The sequence below is a fragment of the Strongyloides ratti genome, scaffold srae_chrx_scaffold0000006, assembly GCF_001040885.1.
Source record: "Strongyloides ratti genome assembly S_ratti_ED321, scaffold srae_chrx_scaffold0000006".
Taxonomy (NCBI): domain Eukaryota; kingdom Metazoa; phylum Nematoda; class Chromadorea; order Rhabditida; family Strongyloididae; genus Strongyloides; species Strongyloides ratti.
The window spans coordinates 407,214-426,528 of NW_020171514.1; the positions used below are offsets into that span (position 1 = coordinate 407,214).

The 19,315-nt window shown below is 18.7% G+C and overlaps 5 protein-coding genes across 5 annotated transcripts; 1 reads left to right on the top strand and 4 right to left on the bottom strand.

Annotated features, from left to right (window-relative positions):
- Positions 1–90: 90 nt before the first annotated feature.
- Positions 91–665, bottom strand: SRAE_X000242900 (Glutaredoxin-1; the record flags this gene model as incomplete). The annotated part of the gene is made up of 2 exons (XM_024645643.1): positions 91–258; positions 303–665. 2 exons carry the CDS (start codon positions 663–665, stop codon positions 91–93), a joined length of 531 nt encoding a protein of 176 aa, XP_024499905.1.
- A 1,132-nt stretch (positions 666–1,797) lies between these two features.
- SRAE_X000243000 (Hypothetical protein) lies at positions 1,798–3,556 on the bottom strand (the record flags this gene model as incomplete). The annotated part of the gene is made up of 2 exons (XM_024645644.1): positions 1,798–2,002; positions 2,043–3,556. 2 exons carry the CDS (start codon positions 3,554–3,556, stop codon positions 1,798–1,800), a joined length of 1,719 nt encoding a protein of 572 aa, XP_024499906.1.
- Positions 3,557–7,171: 3,615 nt separating this feature from the next.
- On the bottom strand, positions 7,172–7,783 carry SRAE_X000243100 (Histone-lysine N-methyltransferase SETMAR; the record flags this gene model as incomplete). The annotated part of the gene is made up of 2 exons (XM_024645645.1): positions 7,172–7,630; positions 7,676–7,783. 2 exons carry the CDS (start codon positions 7,781–7,783, stop codon positions 7,172–7,174), a joined length of 567 nt encoding a protein of 188 aa, XP_024499907.1.
- A 2,156-nt stretch (positions 7,784–9,939) lies between these two features.
- On the top strand, positions 9,940–11,368 carry SRAE_X000243200 (Fads2 protein; the record flags this gene model as incomplete). Its single annotated transcript, XM_024645646.1, has 3 exons — positions 9,940–10,176; positions 10,225–11,026; positions 11,070–11,368. 3 exons carry the CDS (start codon positions 9,940–9,942, stop codon positions 11,366–11,368), a joined length of 1,338 nt encoding a protein of 445 aa, XP_024499908.1.
- A 1,913-nt stretch (positions 11,369–13,281) lies between these two features.
- On the bottom strand, positions 13,282–13,833 carry SRAE_X000243300 (Hypothetical protein; the record flags this gene model as incomplete). The annotated part of the gene is made up of 1 exon (XM_024645647.1): positions 13,282–13,833. One exon carries the CDS (start codon positions 13,831–13,833, stop codon positions 13,282–13,284), a length of 552 nt encoding a protein of 183 aa, XP_024499909.1.
- Between the last annotated feature and the right edge of the window lie 5,482 nt (positions 13,834–19,315).

Sequence of the window (19,315 nt, forward strand, 5' to 3'; positions counted from 1 at the left end):
ATAACTATTAATTTTTAATAATAATAACTAATTGAAAATTAATTGTTTACAATTATAAAAAAATAAACAAAGTTTTTTAATAAAGAAAAATTAATTACGATGTTTAAGTTTATCAAATAAAACATTGGCTCCTTGTAAAATTTCTTTAAGTGTTCCACTTGCATCTTTTGATATAATTTTTCTGGCATCACCAATAAATTCACCATCAATAAATAATTGTGGTACTGTATGTATTCCAGATAATTTTTTTAAAGCTTTCTAAAAAAAATAATAAATAAAAATTAAATAATATTTTAACTAACAAGATATTTGGGACCATGATCGATAAGATCTAATTCTACAATTTCATATTCTTTTAAATCATATTTTGATAAAATTTCTTTTGCTCTTTTACTAAATATACAATGTGTTTTTGAAAATAAAATCACTTTATGATGAAATAATAAATTTTGAACTGTTTTTTCAATTTCTTGCATTTCTTTTTCCATTATATTCTTTAAAATTACATTTGAAATGTTTTGTTTTAATGTAACTGCATTCTCTTTTAACATACTTTTTTTAGTATTTTCTTCCTCATTTTTAATTTTTTTACCTAATTCTTGAGTAGGTATTCCTTTTATACCAAAAAATAGAACAATTGAAAAATAAAGATAATAATAATTCATAATTTTTTTGAAATGTATTTATTAATATATCTAAAATAATGGCATTAAAAGTAATATTAAATATGTTTACAATAAAAATACAATTATAGTTTATGCTTGCCGTTTTAATATACGCTATTACACAATCTTTTATAAACAACCTTGATATTAATTACCTAATTGGTATACATAAATCTATTTAAAACGTTAAAAGTTAGAAATTATTTTTTTTTTGTTTCATATATTATTTTATGAAAATCTTTAATCTGCCAAATATAATGATAAATATATAGTTACCATCGTTTTTATTATCATTAAATATATATTTACATTTATTAAATTAATTAAATTACAATCACTTTAACAAAGATAGTTTCATTTAATGTTTATATATATACAAATAAATTTAGTAGGTAAAATATTAAAATATTTTTAAAAATATATTTTTCTTATAAAATAAGAAATTTTATTACTTTTATTTTTAGAATTATTTTGATTGATATTAAGCTTATTACAGAAAAATTTGAAACATTAACATTATATATATATATTTTAACAAATTTTAATGATATTTGTTATATGAATAATTACATTATATAATAAATATTTAATAAATTGTAATGATGTGATAAAAGTTTTATATATAAATAATTATTAATGAATAAAAATTTATAAATTAAGTTAAAAATATTACTATTATAAAATAAAGTAAAAATGTCAAAAATTTGTATCATTCAAATGAAAAAGAGTACTTTTAAATTTTTACCATAAATATTTGTTCTTTAAATATTAAACTTTAATGTAAAAAACAAATAATTAACGAAAATATTATTATTAATAAAATAAAATAATACATTTGTTTTTTTGATATATTGTTTTCGTCTCACTTTTTTTAATAATATGATAAATTATTATTTATGTATTGTTTGAAACATTTAAAAGAATATATATTATTTAGTAGTTTATTAAAATAACATAATTTTTGAAGTTTGGTAAATATTTTTAAATAATAAACCTTTCTTTAATTAATTAAATAAAATGGAATTACAAAAATTTCAAAATTGTTATGTTACTTTATTAAAGATAGTTTTGTTAGAAATTACATTATATACTATGATGTTGTTAATTTCAGTGTTTTTAAAATGTTCATTCTTTATTTGCTTCTAAATCTACTCGTAATTGATATAGAATCTCTTTTAGAATTATTAATTACACTTGTAATTGAATAAGTATCATTAATATTATTATTATTTAATGTTTTATTATTATTTTCTTCTTTTTTTAAATGATTATTTCCATGATGTTTAGTTATTTCTAAACGTGGTTTACCCAATTGAAATAGACCCATTTCCATGTACCTAAAATAATTATATAATAAAAAAATTTTTTTTTGATTACCTAATGATAAGATCCATCCAACATCCTGAAACAGTAAATGCATAAAGATAATCAGCGGGAAAAATAGTTTGTGTAAAAATCATACATATCAATGATACTTCATTAAAATCAAAAGTCTCATCTGTTAATTGATATTTAATTACAGATGTATCTAAAAATGTACAACCAAAATGTATCCATGCAAGTAAAAAACCACTTATTGATACACAAGGTAAAAATGATTTTGAAGAATTTAAATCACGATCACTTAAAGCAAGAAGTCGACGAATTGCTAAATATTGAAACCATAAACATACTTGAACAAAGAATAATGATAATGTTTTTATAATTTCTTCCGTTATAGAAATTATATCACTATTTTGTTGATAAAATAATTCTACTGATTGTAATATAAATTTAACAGAAAGAATCATTGTACATCCAAATAAAATAATAATATCACCTCTAGCTTGTGCTTTATGATGTGCATCTAATCTTTCAGATTTTACTGTTTTAACCCAACGATAAATATTTAAAAAAAATAATGCTTGAATAAAAGATGTCACTAAAAATATCCAATCATTTTGAATCCAATGTTTTTTTGCTAATGTATTAAAATTAATTGAATAATAAAAAAATACAAACCATCTAACAAGCATTCCAATAAATGCTACTAAAGCAAAAAATATATGTTGAAATTTTAGAATGTTTGATATTACTAATGGTGGTCCAATAACATTAGAAGTATCAGCATAAACACGTGAAATATCTTTGATAAATTCTTGCATCATACTACGAATACCTCTTTTTAATTGTCTTTTTCTTAATAAATCTTCAGCTTTTTCTTCAGCACCACCACATGCCAACCAATGTGCAATAAGAAGAACAGGAAAAAATTCTGAAGCACATGATATTACAGAAGTATTAAGAAGACCTTTATTAAGATAAAACCATATTTTTTGTGTACCACTTAAATCATTATATGGATCACAATCATAATGTCTTTTAATTACAGGACACCAATAACCTTCTAATTCTTTACGTTGACAAAGTTCTTGATGACTTAGATAACCTTTATATATAACTATTTTTAACCATACAACTGTAAATGTTATATTTATCCATAATCTACCAATATGATCAAGATGTGTATTTATTGCTCCATAATATGAACGATGAAATACATAAATTAATGATAAAAAACAAAATATAATCATTAATGTTGAATATATAGCATCAAGATAAAATTCAGATCCATATAATTGATCAACTAATTTGTCACAATTAGAAAATGAAAAATTAAAGATTATAAAATAAGCATAACCAACAACAATACCAACTGTTAATGTTATCGCACCAATCATAGCCGGTCTAGGCATTTCATGTGGTGAATCAAGTTTAGGTAATTTTCTTGTTCTAATCATAAATTCTATCATTACAATACTAGCAGCAATCATTAAAAATCCAACAATAACATGATAAATTCTAAGATAAAAAATTGTATCAGCTCTTGATAGTAATACATATATATTCATAAAAATACATATTAAAAATATAATATACATAAAAAATATTGATAAAATTGGTATTTGAAATATCCATTTTAATTTTGGTAATTGAAATTTCATATTAAAATTATGATTATGTATTAAAAAATTTTATTGAAATAGTATTGTTAATAAAAATTTAAAAGATAATATCAACTTTAAAATTTATGAATCATAACTAATGTAACAAAATTTTTTAAGTTATGTTATAAAAGTGTAATTTAACAGGATCCTCATATTCATATCAGTGTCATAAATTCAGTTATCAAACTATAAAAATGTTAGAAATTTATTTAAAACTATTGTAAGAAGTTGATAAATAAATTGTTAACGTGTTTTTAGGATAATTTTAACTCTGATCTAATGAAATAAATCAAAAAAATGTATATATTTTAGATATTTTATTGTTAAATAATTTAAAAGATTAGAAATAATTTACTACTAAACAAAAGTTTTTTATCAATATAAACGGTTTATTAAAAATAATGCTTTTTAATATTATTTGTTATAAAGTTATTTTATTAAAATTGATGATTAGAAATACTTTAAGTCTATTGATTGTTTTGAAGATTAAAAATTTGTAAACAAATTGTTTAAATTTTTTACATGCTTTATTTTTTTTCTTTATTTTAACATATAATAATATTATTTTATAAAGCTATATTTTTTAAATATTTTAATTTATTTGAAGTAATGACAATCTTAATTGTCAGCATTAAATTTCTAACAATTTTTACTAAAATATTCACTTTTTTGTTATACAATTACTTTACAAGGATGTTACTTTAAATTAATTTGAGCACAATTAACATTTTTATCAATCATTCATTTTTTTTTTATTATATTCCCGAGTATTTCTCATAATCATATTAAACATTAAATAAAAATTTCTTACAAATATATAATTAATTTTAAACTGGATCATCTTTTATATACATGTATAATACTTTAATTATATATTTATTGTTCTTTTAAAATAATCTTTATGTATTAATTAATTTCTTTATTATAAAGAAAAAAATTATACCTTATATAATCTTAAAATTTTACAATAAATGTACTTATAAATAAATATTAATAGCCTTGAAAAATTTAAATTATTCTATTTTTTTAAACATTATATATTAATTATAATTTTTGATAAATTAAATAGAAAATTTTTTTTTTCATTTTTATTAATTTTATAAATCTAATTTTTTAAATAATATACTTTTATAATATTAATTTTCTTATTTAAAAATTTACGTTGGTAAGCAAAAAAAAAGATTTAAAAAGATATTTATTAATTTCATAATAATTAAAAATAATAAAATTTTAAATCAAAAATTTTTAATTTCCTCCAAACAAGTATTATTATTTTATCAACATTATAATCATATTATCTATTTTTTTTTTTGCCTTAAGATTTATTTATAATTTAGTTATGACAATTTGTTATTTATAGCACTTTAAAATTTCTATTATTAAATTTTAATAAATATTTTGAAAGTGAGATTTCATATTATTTATAATATTACATAAAAAAATAGTTCTGTTTCTTAGAAAATTATTATTTTCCAATTATTATTTATTATAATAACGCTTTTTATTTGGTCTACATCAAATATAATTATACATCTTACTTTATAAAAAATTTTTTTTTGTACATTTTGTTATATTTAAATTTGTAATATACTTGGTTGTATAATATTATATTATTAGATATTTTATATTATTTCCATGTACCATTTAAAAATTTTATTTTAAAAAAAATGTATAGTAGTCAAAAACTGTTCTTTTGTTTCCAGTATTTTTATAAATAGATATACAAATATCTGTTAAATGTAATACTCAAAAGATTTAGCACATATTTGTATGTAAAAGAGAGCTATATATACTTTGTCTTTTTATTCATGGTTATTTTTATATAATTTTTTTTTTTTATCTTTTCTACAGTTTTATTTTATATTTATATAATATTTCTGTATAATTTTAATTTAAGTTTATAAAAATTATTTGTTCTTTTTTTTGTTGTATTTTGATAAATAAAACATAGTTTTTTTTGCTAAATTTTATTCATTTTGATCTAAATATTTTAGAATCAAAAAAATTGCTTATCTAGTTAATATAAATAATGATGACATATTTAAAATGTATTATTATGCGTATAATAATGTATGACACTTTATTTGAATTTCTCTAGATCTATTCTATCATTATCGGAAATTGTACAATAATTTTATATTATACAATTTTTTAATAAGAATCACTTTAATTCGTCATGTTTAAATGGCATGTTTAATTATAAATCGATGTAAAGTTTTTTTTATGTTAAAAATATTTCTTTATAAACCAATATTTATCTAGATAAATTTAATATATATGAAATATGATTTTTTGTTATACAATTAAATAGAAATAATTGCAAACTTGTAGTTTATAATATATTTTAAAAATCAAACAAAAAAAAATGTATACCTTTAGTATATACATTTGTATATTACATTTTATTCTGAACAATTTTAAAGTTTAACTGTATAAAATATATATCTATAAAAATTAATTTAAATAGAATCTTAAGAAAAGATATTATAATTTATTATTTATATATTGTTCTTGTATACATTACTATTTGATCACTTTTTTTCTATCAAATTGTAGTAATTTAAAAAAATTTTAACAATTTTTATATTATATTCTTGTTATTAATTATTATAATTTACATGATAACGCTTATTGTTTTTTCAGTTAAACATAATTATTACTTATTACTGATTATAAAAAAAAATTTTATATAAATAAAAAAAAATTAAAAATGTAATGTTTAAATGATTATTTTATAACTAAACTATTGTAATTTATTACAAACATGATGTCTCATTAGTGTCTATACTTTAAAGTTCAAAGAAACTTATAACATATCTAATTTATTTTTTTAATAACTGATATAATATATAAGGAAGAAACAATTAATAAATGGTTTTTTTAATAGTAAGAAATTTTTACATAAAGCTACATAATGGAAAATTTTTATAATTTTATTAGAATATAGACGGTAAATTTTGATCTATGTATGAGTATCATTAAAAGTAATGTTTATAAAATCAAATAATTCTAAAGAACAGAAATTTTTAATGTTAGGTTGTCCAAAATGAAATGCATCTTTTTTTAGAAAATTTTCAAACGCGCATAACTCAGTGAAAGATTTAAATTTTTATTAAAAATAAGAGCCACCTGAAGCAATACAATCTTCCCAACGGGAAATTAATTTATTTATTTTTTCAGAATAAAAACTCGCGTCTCTGAAGGCAATAAAGTCTTCAAAGGCTGATTTTATTGCTTCTTCGTTCTTGAAGATCTTGTCCTTCAGAAAATGATCCAAATATTTGAAAAAGTGGATGTCTGTTTGAGCGGAGTCTGGAGAATAGACTGGATGAGAGAGGGTTTCATAATTCATTTCATTCAGCTTCTGGAGCGTCTTCTTTGAAACATGAGAGCGGGCGTTATCATGGAGTAGAATTAGACTTTTTCTATTGACTAAAGCGGGCTTTTTCTGAAGCAATTTTTGATAAATTTTTTTCAATTGGGCACAATATGATTCTGTATTTATTGTTTCACCCGGTTTCATAAACTCGTAGTGAAGAAATCTCTCATAAGTCTACCAAACAGTAACCATGACCTTTTTCGGGGTAATTTGGGGCTTTGGGAACTGTTTTGGGCTTCTTTTTTGTCCAACCATTGTCCAGTGCGTTTTCTATTATCATATAGAATCCATTTTCCATCGCACGTTACAATGCGCTCCAAAAATGGGTCATTTTTGTTTTTCAAAATGAGTGAAGAAGCAACCTCAAAACAACGATTTTTTTGGTCTTCTGTCAACTCGTGAGGTACCCATTGATATAGTTTCTTTGTCTTCCCAATTTTCTCCAAGTGGTTGGAAATGCTAGATTTTGAAACTCCAAAGACTTCTGATAGTTCTCTAACGGTCTGTCTTGAATCGGATTCAATAGCGCTTTTTAGTTCCTTGTTATCAATGACCAAACTTGGTCTTCCACGGTTTTCATTTTCAAGATTCTCATTTCCCTTTCTGAATCTATTAAACCATCTTTAATTTGTAGTTTTGTTTACAAGGTTCTTTCCAAAAATATTATTAATATTTTCAGTAGTTCTTAAAGCATTTGCCATTCTTTTGTACTCATAATGGAAAAGAATGCGAATTTCACGTTTGGTAACCATATTAGAAAAATTAAAATTTAAAAGTTATAAACTTTAATTTTTGGCATGTTTTATATGTTATTGTGTAAGGGTGAATCATAAGAATCAAACAAAATGCTTACCTTCATTATAACACAGCTAGTTATTAATTAAAATCAGCTGCTAGCAACGCGCGTCAAAAAAGACACATTTCATTTTAGACAACCTAATATTTATAATATATTGAAACATGTTTTAATAATCCATTTTGGTTGATAAGACAAATTACAACTTTTTCGAGACAATACATTATTTTTCTAACACATTTGAAATCTATTCCATTATATGATAATATCAAAATAACTTTTTAAATTGGAAAATATAAAATCTTTTGTTTAATACATTTATTTAATCTTTTTTATTACAAAATTTTACTACTTTTTTGGTTTTATTTGTATATTTATTCTTCAAGATTTATAGACTATAATTCGATCTTAATTATATAAAATATGTCTAAATTTTAAGACAGTTATTTTGTCTTTTTAACAAAATACTTTTTTGTTCAAAGTTATGATATAACAGTTTTTAAATTGTCTTTTATATGGTTTCATAAATTCAATTTCTTAAAAATTTTATCAAAATGCTTTATATAATTTTAAATTAAATTATTATTTTGATTCATATGATTATTAAATACAGATATAATAACCTTATCATAATTCAATTTTTCTATTTCACTAACTAAAATACATTATATTTTATATATTGTCTTTTCTTAATATAAATTAATAATCACGATTAGATAAAACATTTTTAATTACTTATTAAAATATTTTTGTTAAAAAATCTATTTTTATCATTAAATTTATATGTTTCATTCTTTTTTATAAACTAAAATTTACTTTTTATTTTCAAATGTCATCAATAATATCTTTTTGTTCTTACAATTTAAAGATTAAAATTAGTCTTTTATTATATAAATTTTTGCTTTTTTTTAATCTTTTTCTACTTTTAAATTTGTTCAATGTCAATTTTTATTAAAGTAAAATTTGCAACTTCTTTTATAATATGATAATTTGTTAGATATATGATGGTAATCTAAAATGTCAATTAATTTTAGTTTTTTTTTTTGAATATTAATATTAGTCTAATTTTAAATTGATTGTACTTTATTTATAACTGTATTATTGTTGTCTTTTAGCATAAGTTTTTTTTTTAAATTATAAATTTAATTTTTACAGTCTAGTACTTTTTAAATTTTGTCTCTTTTTATATAATTTATTAGTTGATTTGAAATATACTTCTTTTAATAATCTTCCTTTTTGTACATTAATTTGTACAACATTTTAGTTTTATAAAATAAAAAGCAATTTTTATCACTAACGAATCTAATTGACTCCAAGTGTAATCATATTCTTAGTTAAATATTTTTGAGAACTTTTGTTTATTTTATAAATAAATTTAAATATATACTTTTCAAAAATTTATTTTTTTTATAAAATTTTTGACAAATATAATACTTATAAAAGCTTTTTTTTTGCTCAATTTAAATATTTAATATTTAGCTGTTTCTATAATTAGATCATAAACAAATTAGATGTATTATTTTAAATTTAAAATGGTCATTTATAATAAAAATAACAATTTATCTTTTGAAAATATATTAATATCAACTAAATAAAATTAATATTTTTAGTTTTTTAACTATTGTTACTAATATTAAATGCTTATATATTTTTTTCTAAAGCTTTTAAAATTATAAAACTATAGTAAAAATTATTTTTTTTTTATAAAAATAACATTTAAATATATATCACACCATATTTATATTTTATCAAAGTGTAATAGTTTCTTCCTAATTATAACAATACCTTAAACTTTTATATACATTTTATTAAATAATATTTTCTCTATTTTTGAATAAGAAATTTTTTTTGATGAACGAAATTAACATCATTAACTTGATATTAGACATGACTTAAAAATAAATAGTTCATTTTTATCATGATAACGTGCAGATGATTATATTTCGTTCAAATTGATAATACAACAATATTCGTTATCATTTAAAAGGTTTAAGTTAAATGATTATAAAAGATTTTATCTTTTTTGTAATATTATATATTTATTTAGCTTTTTTATATCAAACATTTATTTTTCAAATATTTTTTTATTAAAAAATTTATTTTTATAGAAAAATGGTTCTCCGAACACTGGATAAATCTGATTTTCGTCTGAAAATTGATGGAAAATGGATTTTAATTACAACATCTTTTTTAGAAAATCATCCTGGTGGATCAGCTATTTTAACTTATAAAAATAGAGATGCATCAACTGTTTTTCATACTTTTCATGGAGGATCAAAAATTGCTTACAAACAATTAGAAGAATTGAAAAAAACATCATTAGTTGATGGTCCTGAAGAAGAACCTGAGGTGGCTTTTTTATTTTTTTAATAATTTTTTAATTATATTTTTTTATAGGCAATTTTAACATATCTTGATAAAATTAATATTGGTGAATTTAACATAACAGAAGAAAAATGTAATGAAATAAATAAAAATTTTAATCGTTTTCGCATGGATGTACGAAGAGCGGGTTATTTTAATGCTAACAATTTATTTTTTATTAGAAAATTTTTTGAAGCAATTGGAATTATTTTGATGGGTTATTTTTTACAATCTAAAGAATGGTACATTTTATCAGCTTTATGTATGGGATTAGCATGGCAACAACTTGGATGGATGATCCATGAATATGCTCATAATCAACATTTTAAAAATCATTGGTATAATGATATATTATCTTATATTGTTGGTAATTTTTTACAAGGTTTTTCATCTGGTGGTTGGAAAGAACAACATAATATTCATCATGCTGCAACAAATATTGTTGGTAGAGATGGTGATTTAGATTTATTACCATTTTGGGCTACTGTTGCTAGTGATCTTAAAGTTATAGATTTAAATCATTGGACAGCATTATTATTACCATATCAACATATATATTGGAGTATAGGATTACCATTTTTAAGATTAAGTTGGCTTTTACAATCAATTCAATTTGTTGTAGCTATGCCAAATCATTTTTATAAATGTAATAGAGAAAAAGCTATATATGAACAAATAGGTTTATTAGGACATTGGATTATGACATTTATTCAATTATATTACCTTCCAAATTGGGAAATTCGTGTAATGTTTTTCTTTGTATCTCAATTATTTGGTGGATTTTTATTAGCACATGTTGTTACATATAATCATTACTCAACAGATAAATTTAACTGTATGTTTTAATTAATTATAATTAACATTATTATTTTTTTTAGTTGGTGATAGAATTCTTGAGACATATGCTTGTCTACAACTTTATACAACTAGAAATATGCGTCCAGGATTATTTATAGATTGGTTATGGGGTGGATTAAATTATCAAATAGAACATCATTTATTCCCAACAATGCCTCGTCATAATTTAAGTAAGGTAATGCCACTTGTTAAAAAATTTTGTAAAGAAAATGATTTACCATATATGGTTGATGATTATTATACTGGTTGGAAAAAAGAAATTGAACAAATGAGAAATGTAGCTGTTGTTGCAAAAAAAATGCTTAAAAAATTTGTTTAATATATTAACGTTATTTAAAATTTATCAACAAATTATAATAACTATTAACAATTTTTTTTAAATTAAAAATAATTTTTTGTCCTTGAATATATAATGTTTGCAATAATGGAAAATTAAAAAAAAAAACAGATAATTATTGTACTCTTTAAAAAAACAAAAATGATTTATTTGTGTAGTATCTTTTTTTTTATTATTAATACTTTTTTTTCAAAAATATTATAAGATTAAAATCTTATATATATTTTAAAGTAAAATAATATTTAAAACTTATAAAAATTTTTTTATTCAATATATAATAGAATTTAACTTAAGCTTAATAATGTTAATTGATTATGCATTAAGAATCTTATTTCAAATACAAAATTATTTTTTACTAAGAAATATATTAGCTACAAATACTTTTTATATTCTTAATTCTTCAAAATTTAAAAATAAAATCAAACATTCTTTGCAAAAAGATTGTATTTTAAATAAAAGATTATGGAAACAAATAAAATTGTATTATAATATTTTTTTTTCTATTTCTTTAAGACAATTTTTAATGGTACAATAAAATTTTTTAATTGTTATAATATCAAAGATTTAAAACTTTATTTTTATCTTTTTGATAAAAGATGAAAATTATATGGTAATAAATATTGAATTATATGAAACATTAATTTTAAAGAATTTATATTTAAAATAATATTTTTACAATGAATTAATACTGTGCACTTTAAAAGAATATATTTTTTTTAGTAAAGTTATTATTTTTTATTTTAATATGTACTTAAATTATAGTGTGATAAAAAACATAGATATAATTTAAATTTATGTATATGTAAAATATATAATTTTATAAACTTATAATAAAGAAAATGAATATAATTATATTGGAAATATAGAAAAAAATTTTTACCTTCTAGCATAAAAAGGACAAAAATGAATACTATTGATTAAAAAATATCTCATAAATTAAAAATTAGTTTTTACATTAAATATTTAAAAGTGTGTTTATGTATTAAAATTATATAGGAAACAAATCATAATTTAGCATAAATAATAAAAAAAAAAGAGTATTCATTATTGTTGTAGTAAATTAACTAACACGCAATTTTGACATGCAATATCTAAATTATGCTATAATTTGTTATAAAATTACTGAGTATCATACATTTAAATTTTATCATATACAGTCTTTAAAATATGATGAATTAATTAGTTAAATTATAATAATTTTAAAAAAAAGTCAATCTAATAATTAAAAACATTATAATTTCATAAATCATTTTATCTTATATTTATAATACATTTACTATTCAAGAATAAATAAATAAGTAAATATATCTTTTCTAATATTTATTTCATGATATAATTTTATACTTCTTAACATTTAAAAAAATTATCATTTATTATTATTTAACATATAACTATAAAAAAAAATTTATTTAATCGTAATTAATTATAATTTATTAAAATTTAATAAATCCAGTATACACAAATTATTTATATATTAATAAACATAAAAAAGAAATAATTAGGAAAATAATAATTGAATAATTTATACTTATTAGTATAAATTAATAAAGTAATCACAAGATCTTTTTAAGATTTTTTTTTCAACTTTTGCATGTTGTTTTTTTTTTTTGTTGATAACAATATATTTTTTTCTTCATTTTGATTTTTCATTGGAAATTTGTGAAAAGTTACAAGGCACATTTATTGTTTAAACTTCCTTAACAGGCACATTGCAATTATATGTTTTTTCATCAATCATAAAAAAAAATATTTCATTAAAAAGTATTAAATTTTAACCATTAATTTATATATATTGTTTTTATAAAAAAAAAATGTATTCAGAATAAAATGTTCTTTTTGACTGACATTTTGTTAATTTTTATTTTTTTGTTAATTTTCATTTATATTTTAATTAGTTAACATAAATGACAATAATAATTGAATGCAACGACAATAACAGCTGCTGCTCCCACAGATAATGGTACAACAACTAACAATAGTGTTAATAAAGATGTTTTTGTTGATAATGGTGCATTTGGATTTGGTAAACCGGGAAAATCATAATCTGGTGTATCAACTCTTTGAAATACTAATGCATCATCACTTGATATATCAGGACCTATTTTTTGTTGAATATCATGATATCCAGAATTAGGTCCAGTATCTCTACGTGATTGTGTTCTAAGATATGAAAATGTATTACAAAAATGTTGATCACAAGCACATAAATCAGACCATTTACTATCAACTTGTTGTCGGCAACCTAATGGCATACGAACATCATTTGCGCACGTTCTTATTACTGAATTTGTATTTTTTGTTATACCAACTAAACATAAATTTGCTTCACATGCACCATAAGGTGAACATGTTTCATCTGTACAATAACATTTTATCCCATTGACAATTTTAATATTTATTATAAAAAATAATAAGGAAACGGATGTTGTCAATTTATTTTTTGACATTAAATTTTTATTTAATAATAATACTATTTCTTTAAACATTTCTTATTTAATTCTCTTTTATATAAGTGAACCTATAACTTATTATATATATATATAAGTATATCTATATATTTTTAAAATTGAAAACTTTACATACAATATTTTTGGTGTGCTTTCTTTAAAATCTCAGTATCTTTATATGTAGTTAAATAGATAAATAAATAATTAATATCCACAAGTAAATATATTAAATTTCGAAGTAGAAAATATTTATGAAATATAGAAACCAACTTTCGGTAGGTTCAACTATTTCTTTCTTTGAATATTTGAAGTGGTATTAAAGACAAAATAAGCCCTATTTTTGGTGAATATATAACAGGGTATTAGAATATTTAAAATATATGACTTTTTAAAAGTACTGAAGTAATTGAATTCCTGCTACTCTAGAATTATGAAACTATTAGTAAAAAAAAATAATACAAGTAATGACTATATAGTAGGATGTCGATTTGCCATTTTAATAATATATTAAATTTATTAAAATGTATTTCTGACAAACTTTATATTTGTTTATGATCGGTAATATTTATATATTTAATTCATAGAAATTAACTTTTAATGATAATTAATTAAATATATTATTAAAATATATTAATAAATATATAATAGATTATAAAATTGAATAAATTAAAAACAAAAATTAATTATTTTAATGTTATTAAAATAAAAATCTTTTAAACTAATAAAAAATTTTTAAAAAAAAATAAGAATTTAAAAAAAAAATTAAAATTTGTTTAAGAAATGTTATCACTACAATATATATTAAAAAAAATATTTATTTATTAGCACGAAATATTTGTTTTACTTGAAAACAAATGCTATACTGACTTAACTCCTTTCTCACTTTTATGGCATATGGCTTTCTTTATAATGAAAAAGGGCATGATAATGATGGCGCCTTTTGGTAATGATATGTTGATGTTATTGTAATATCATTTGCTTACAAGACATATATTTATGGTATATTGAAGAGGCTTACTCCTAAAAATGACAATATTTATATGATTCATGCTTTATAATATTACTTTTGTGAAAAAAAAAATGATAATTTTTGCAAATAATGTTCCATTAATATAGCATAAATAAATAATTATATAATAATAATAATAAAAAAATTAAATTTGTAATTATCTAATCTCATAGATGTATAATATTTTTCAAAATAAAAAAATATATAATTATAATATATAATATTTTTTTATGTATATTTATATGTATTTTTTTTAGTTATTTATTCTTTTTTTTAGTCTTAATTTAATCAAAAGTAAGTCTTATTTTTTAAACTATTTACATTATGTTGTGTTACATTATTTTTTTTAACTTTTATAAAAATATAATATAAATTTTTTTTGTATTATATTTCATAATGTTTACCTTTTAAGTTTTTATTCTTCCTATCTACATTATTTATTACCTAAAAACCTATTTAAAATTGAATTGTTAATTTTAAAAATTCTATAGATTTATAAAAATTTAATAACAACTTTATATTTTTTTAGTTGTATATTGTTTGTTATGAGAATGTTTAAATACTATGGTTAGTCATTATAAACAAAAAAAAAAAAAAGACTATGATGACTAAAAAATAAAAAAAAATCGTATTATCAAAATAAAATACTTCAATATTTTAATTAAGAAAATAAAATTACTGGAAATAGAAAAAAAGAAAATACAAAAAAAAATAAACTAAAAAATTGGCATCAAGCTAATTGATATTTAAAATTTTTTGTTATCTTTCAAATGAACTGGAATGCTGACTTTATTTTACTCAAATTATTTTCTTCCTCTAAGTAATGTTTTATATTTTTATTAACTTAATTGGGAATATTAAATTAAATATACTTATATAGTGTAATTTAAATAAAACCTGCATTTGGATGATATCAACTTATCTAAAAATGTCAGACTTAGTAGATATTTTTAAAAATAACTATCTATAGAAATGAAATGTACCAAAGTGTGGATGGAAATGTGACAAAATTAATTGTCACTTGTAATAGTTTTAATGATATAAAAAAGACTTTACTAATTTAAAATTTTTTTTTACTATTCCAAAGCTTATGTGAAAATTAAATAATGTATATTTTAAAATATTTTACGGTTTTATTAAAATAGAATAAAAAGAAATGATAGAATAAACAATTATTTTCCTTAATTTTAAAACAAGGAAATTAAAAATTAAAAAAAAAACTTCATTTGTAAAGATTTTTAAAATAATACGGAAAAACAATATATTTTTTTAAAAAAATATGAAAAGCAGGAAATATATATGTTTAGATCTTTACATAATTAACATTTAAATTTATAAATCAATCTAATTTTAATAGAAAAAAAAAACATATATTTACATGATATTTTAATAAAGTGTTGATAAATTAAGTTTTTTTTTTTAACTAATCTGCATAAAATAATTATATTTACAATTACAAATACATCCCTAAAACCGATGAAGTAAAATTTACAATTAAAAGAAATGTAAAAATATTGCATATATTTGAAAAAAGAAGATTATTACTTCTATAAAAAGTTTTTTTTTATGGTAAAAATATAAACTTTAATTATTTTGCTTTATAATGATATACTAAAAATAAAAAATATCTAAAGATATATAATAAATCATAATGTCTTGATTTTTATATTTTGGTAATAAAATTACACACAAGGACAGTTATAAAGAAGAAGAGTAAATTTAAAAATAATTTATGTTACAATCATTGAAGAGTTAAAAGAAAAATCTAAAAAAAATATAATAATAATAAATACTAGTCTATTATAAGAATGGAAAATTTTTAAAAATCATAAGAAAAAAAAAATTATATAATAGTCAAGATATAAAAAGCATAATAATTAAAAATGTAGATAAGGAAAATTTATTTTACAATACTTAAAATTACATATTATTCATCTCAACAATTGTAGCTTTTATTGTATAATAAATTTAATTATTATCTTTAAGTTTACTTTTGTTAAATGTGATATTTGAATTTTATACATTTTTATTATCAATGAAAAATATTTTAAAAAGTTTCTTTAGATTACTTTAGGATCTAATTATAAAATGAAGATTAAAAATGTGCACTGTATTAAGAAATATTAATTTTACTTTATATATTGCTTAATTTAATAATGTCATCTCATTTAAAATTAAATACTTATTTATGTTTTAAGCGCATAAATTAAGTAAATTTATTTCCATAACATTAATACATAACAACTAAATAATACATATAAAAAACTATTTAAAAAAATTTTTTTTTTTATTAATATAACAAAAAAAAAGAAGATTTAATTTTTATAAAATAATATTATAAATTTAATTATTCATTCAAGTATATATCAAATAAAAATAAGCTTTATTACTTTTCTTAAAAATTGATTCTTTCATGAAAAATTTTGTTATGACATTAGTAAAATACTTTGTAAATGAAAAAACATGTATTTTTTACTTAATATAAATAATAAATAAGTTAACAATACGATATCTTGAGAACTAAAAATAATAAAAAAAATGAAAAAAAAAGTTGTCATTTAAGTAATATATTTTATAATAAAAAGCTAATATATTAATAGAATTTTTTTTTATTAGAAAAAGAAAAAAAAAAAAAAGAAAGATGTTTTGTGAAGTAATTTTGGAAAATGATATTATTATATATATACTACTAGCTATATAATCTGTTAAAAATAAAATAAATTCATAAATATTGTCAATCTATTTACATACGTTATCTAATTTATGAAATAAAAAAAAATTAGTTAAGGTATTATTGATAAGTTACACAATTATCATATCATTTATCACAAAGCAAAAATTCATAACTTTATTATTTTAATTTTATTATATAAAAGTACATTTAAAAAAAAAATGTATATAGGTGACTAAAAAAAAGTTCCATTGTGATAAATTTTAAAAATTTGTAATAAAAATGATAAATGTATTTTATTTAGAATTAGGTTTATAATATTTATCCCCGGAAATTTAGTAATATATAACAATAGAAATAGGAATGTTTTGTTATTTTCTTAATAATGACTTTTCACTTCTACTTGTTTAGTTTTAAATTATATCCTTTTTAAGTTTGTAAAAGTATAATAATTTTATTTAAATAAACACAATTATTTTTAAACAATTTTTAATGAAATTTTTAACAAACATTACTATTTCTTAAGAATTTATAAGATTGCAATTTTGAAGTAAAAACTTGAGAGTACAAATTTTTTTTTATTTTATATCAAAAAAGAATAACAAAATTTAAAATTTTTTTTTAAAATTCAAAAATTTATTAGTAAAAATTTTTTTTACTTTTGTTATTATTTTTGTTTAAAATTATAAAAAAATTTAATTAAACTAATATTTGTAATACATTAAAATAACTAAAATATTTATTAAAAACTTGAACAATATTTAGAAATTTACAATTTCATGAAAAACTTTGAATTTGTTTTTCGGTTAAAGAATAACTAATAAAAAGTTAATAAAAAAAATATTTTTACTCTGAATTTGGTACTTCAGATAAAACAACAATAGTTTTTATGTAGAAGAAAATTAAGTTGTCATTTAATGTTTTACTAACTGTCAAAATATATCCCCACACGACATGAAAAATCAAAGAGTAAATATTTATTAAAAAGACATGTTTCAATCTGATAATTGAATATATATTTTATCTATATACAAAATAACATTGCTCTAAGCTATCAGTGACTTGTAAATGATACCAATCTTAAGAACATATCGCTCTATATCGTTTTTAAATTTGGTTATCTATTCTCTCAGAATTGTAGTCATATATTATATTTAAAAAGATAAAATATGCATTTATTTACCGCGACTTTTGTGATATGTATACATGATTCATTTTACTGTTTACTAAAATGCCATTTTTTTTATCAACAATTGTATATTATTATGTAAAAAAAAATTTTTTTTTCCTTTTGGCATTATACCTATTATTATTTATAAGAGTAAATAAAATAAAATGTTATCAATTAATCTTATACTTCCCTAAAAAATAAATATTTTTTCTTTTAATTATCTATAAATCAAAAATCTACATCTACTTTCAAAAATTTAAAAAAAAAAATGTAAATATTTTATAGACATCTAGATGTTTAAAGTAAAAGACTAAAATTACTTAATACTTCTAAATATTGCTTTTAATATTAACATATTTATATATCCATAATAAACATAACTAAATAAATAAACTTTTATTGGCACAAAATAAACTATATATTTAATTTTGTCAACAGCTTATATTGAAAAATTAATGATTTCAATGATTAAAAAACTTACTATTTTTATATTATGATAAATAATATATAAATATTTTGATAATATTATTCAACAAACTTTATTTTTAAAATTATCTTAATATACTATAATAAAAAAGTAAATAATGTAAAATTAAGACTATAATATAAAAAAAAATTTTTATAGTGTAAT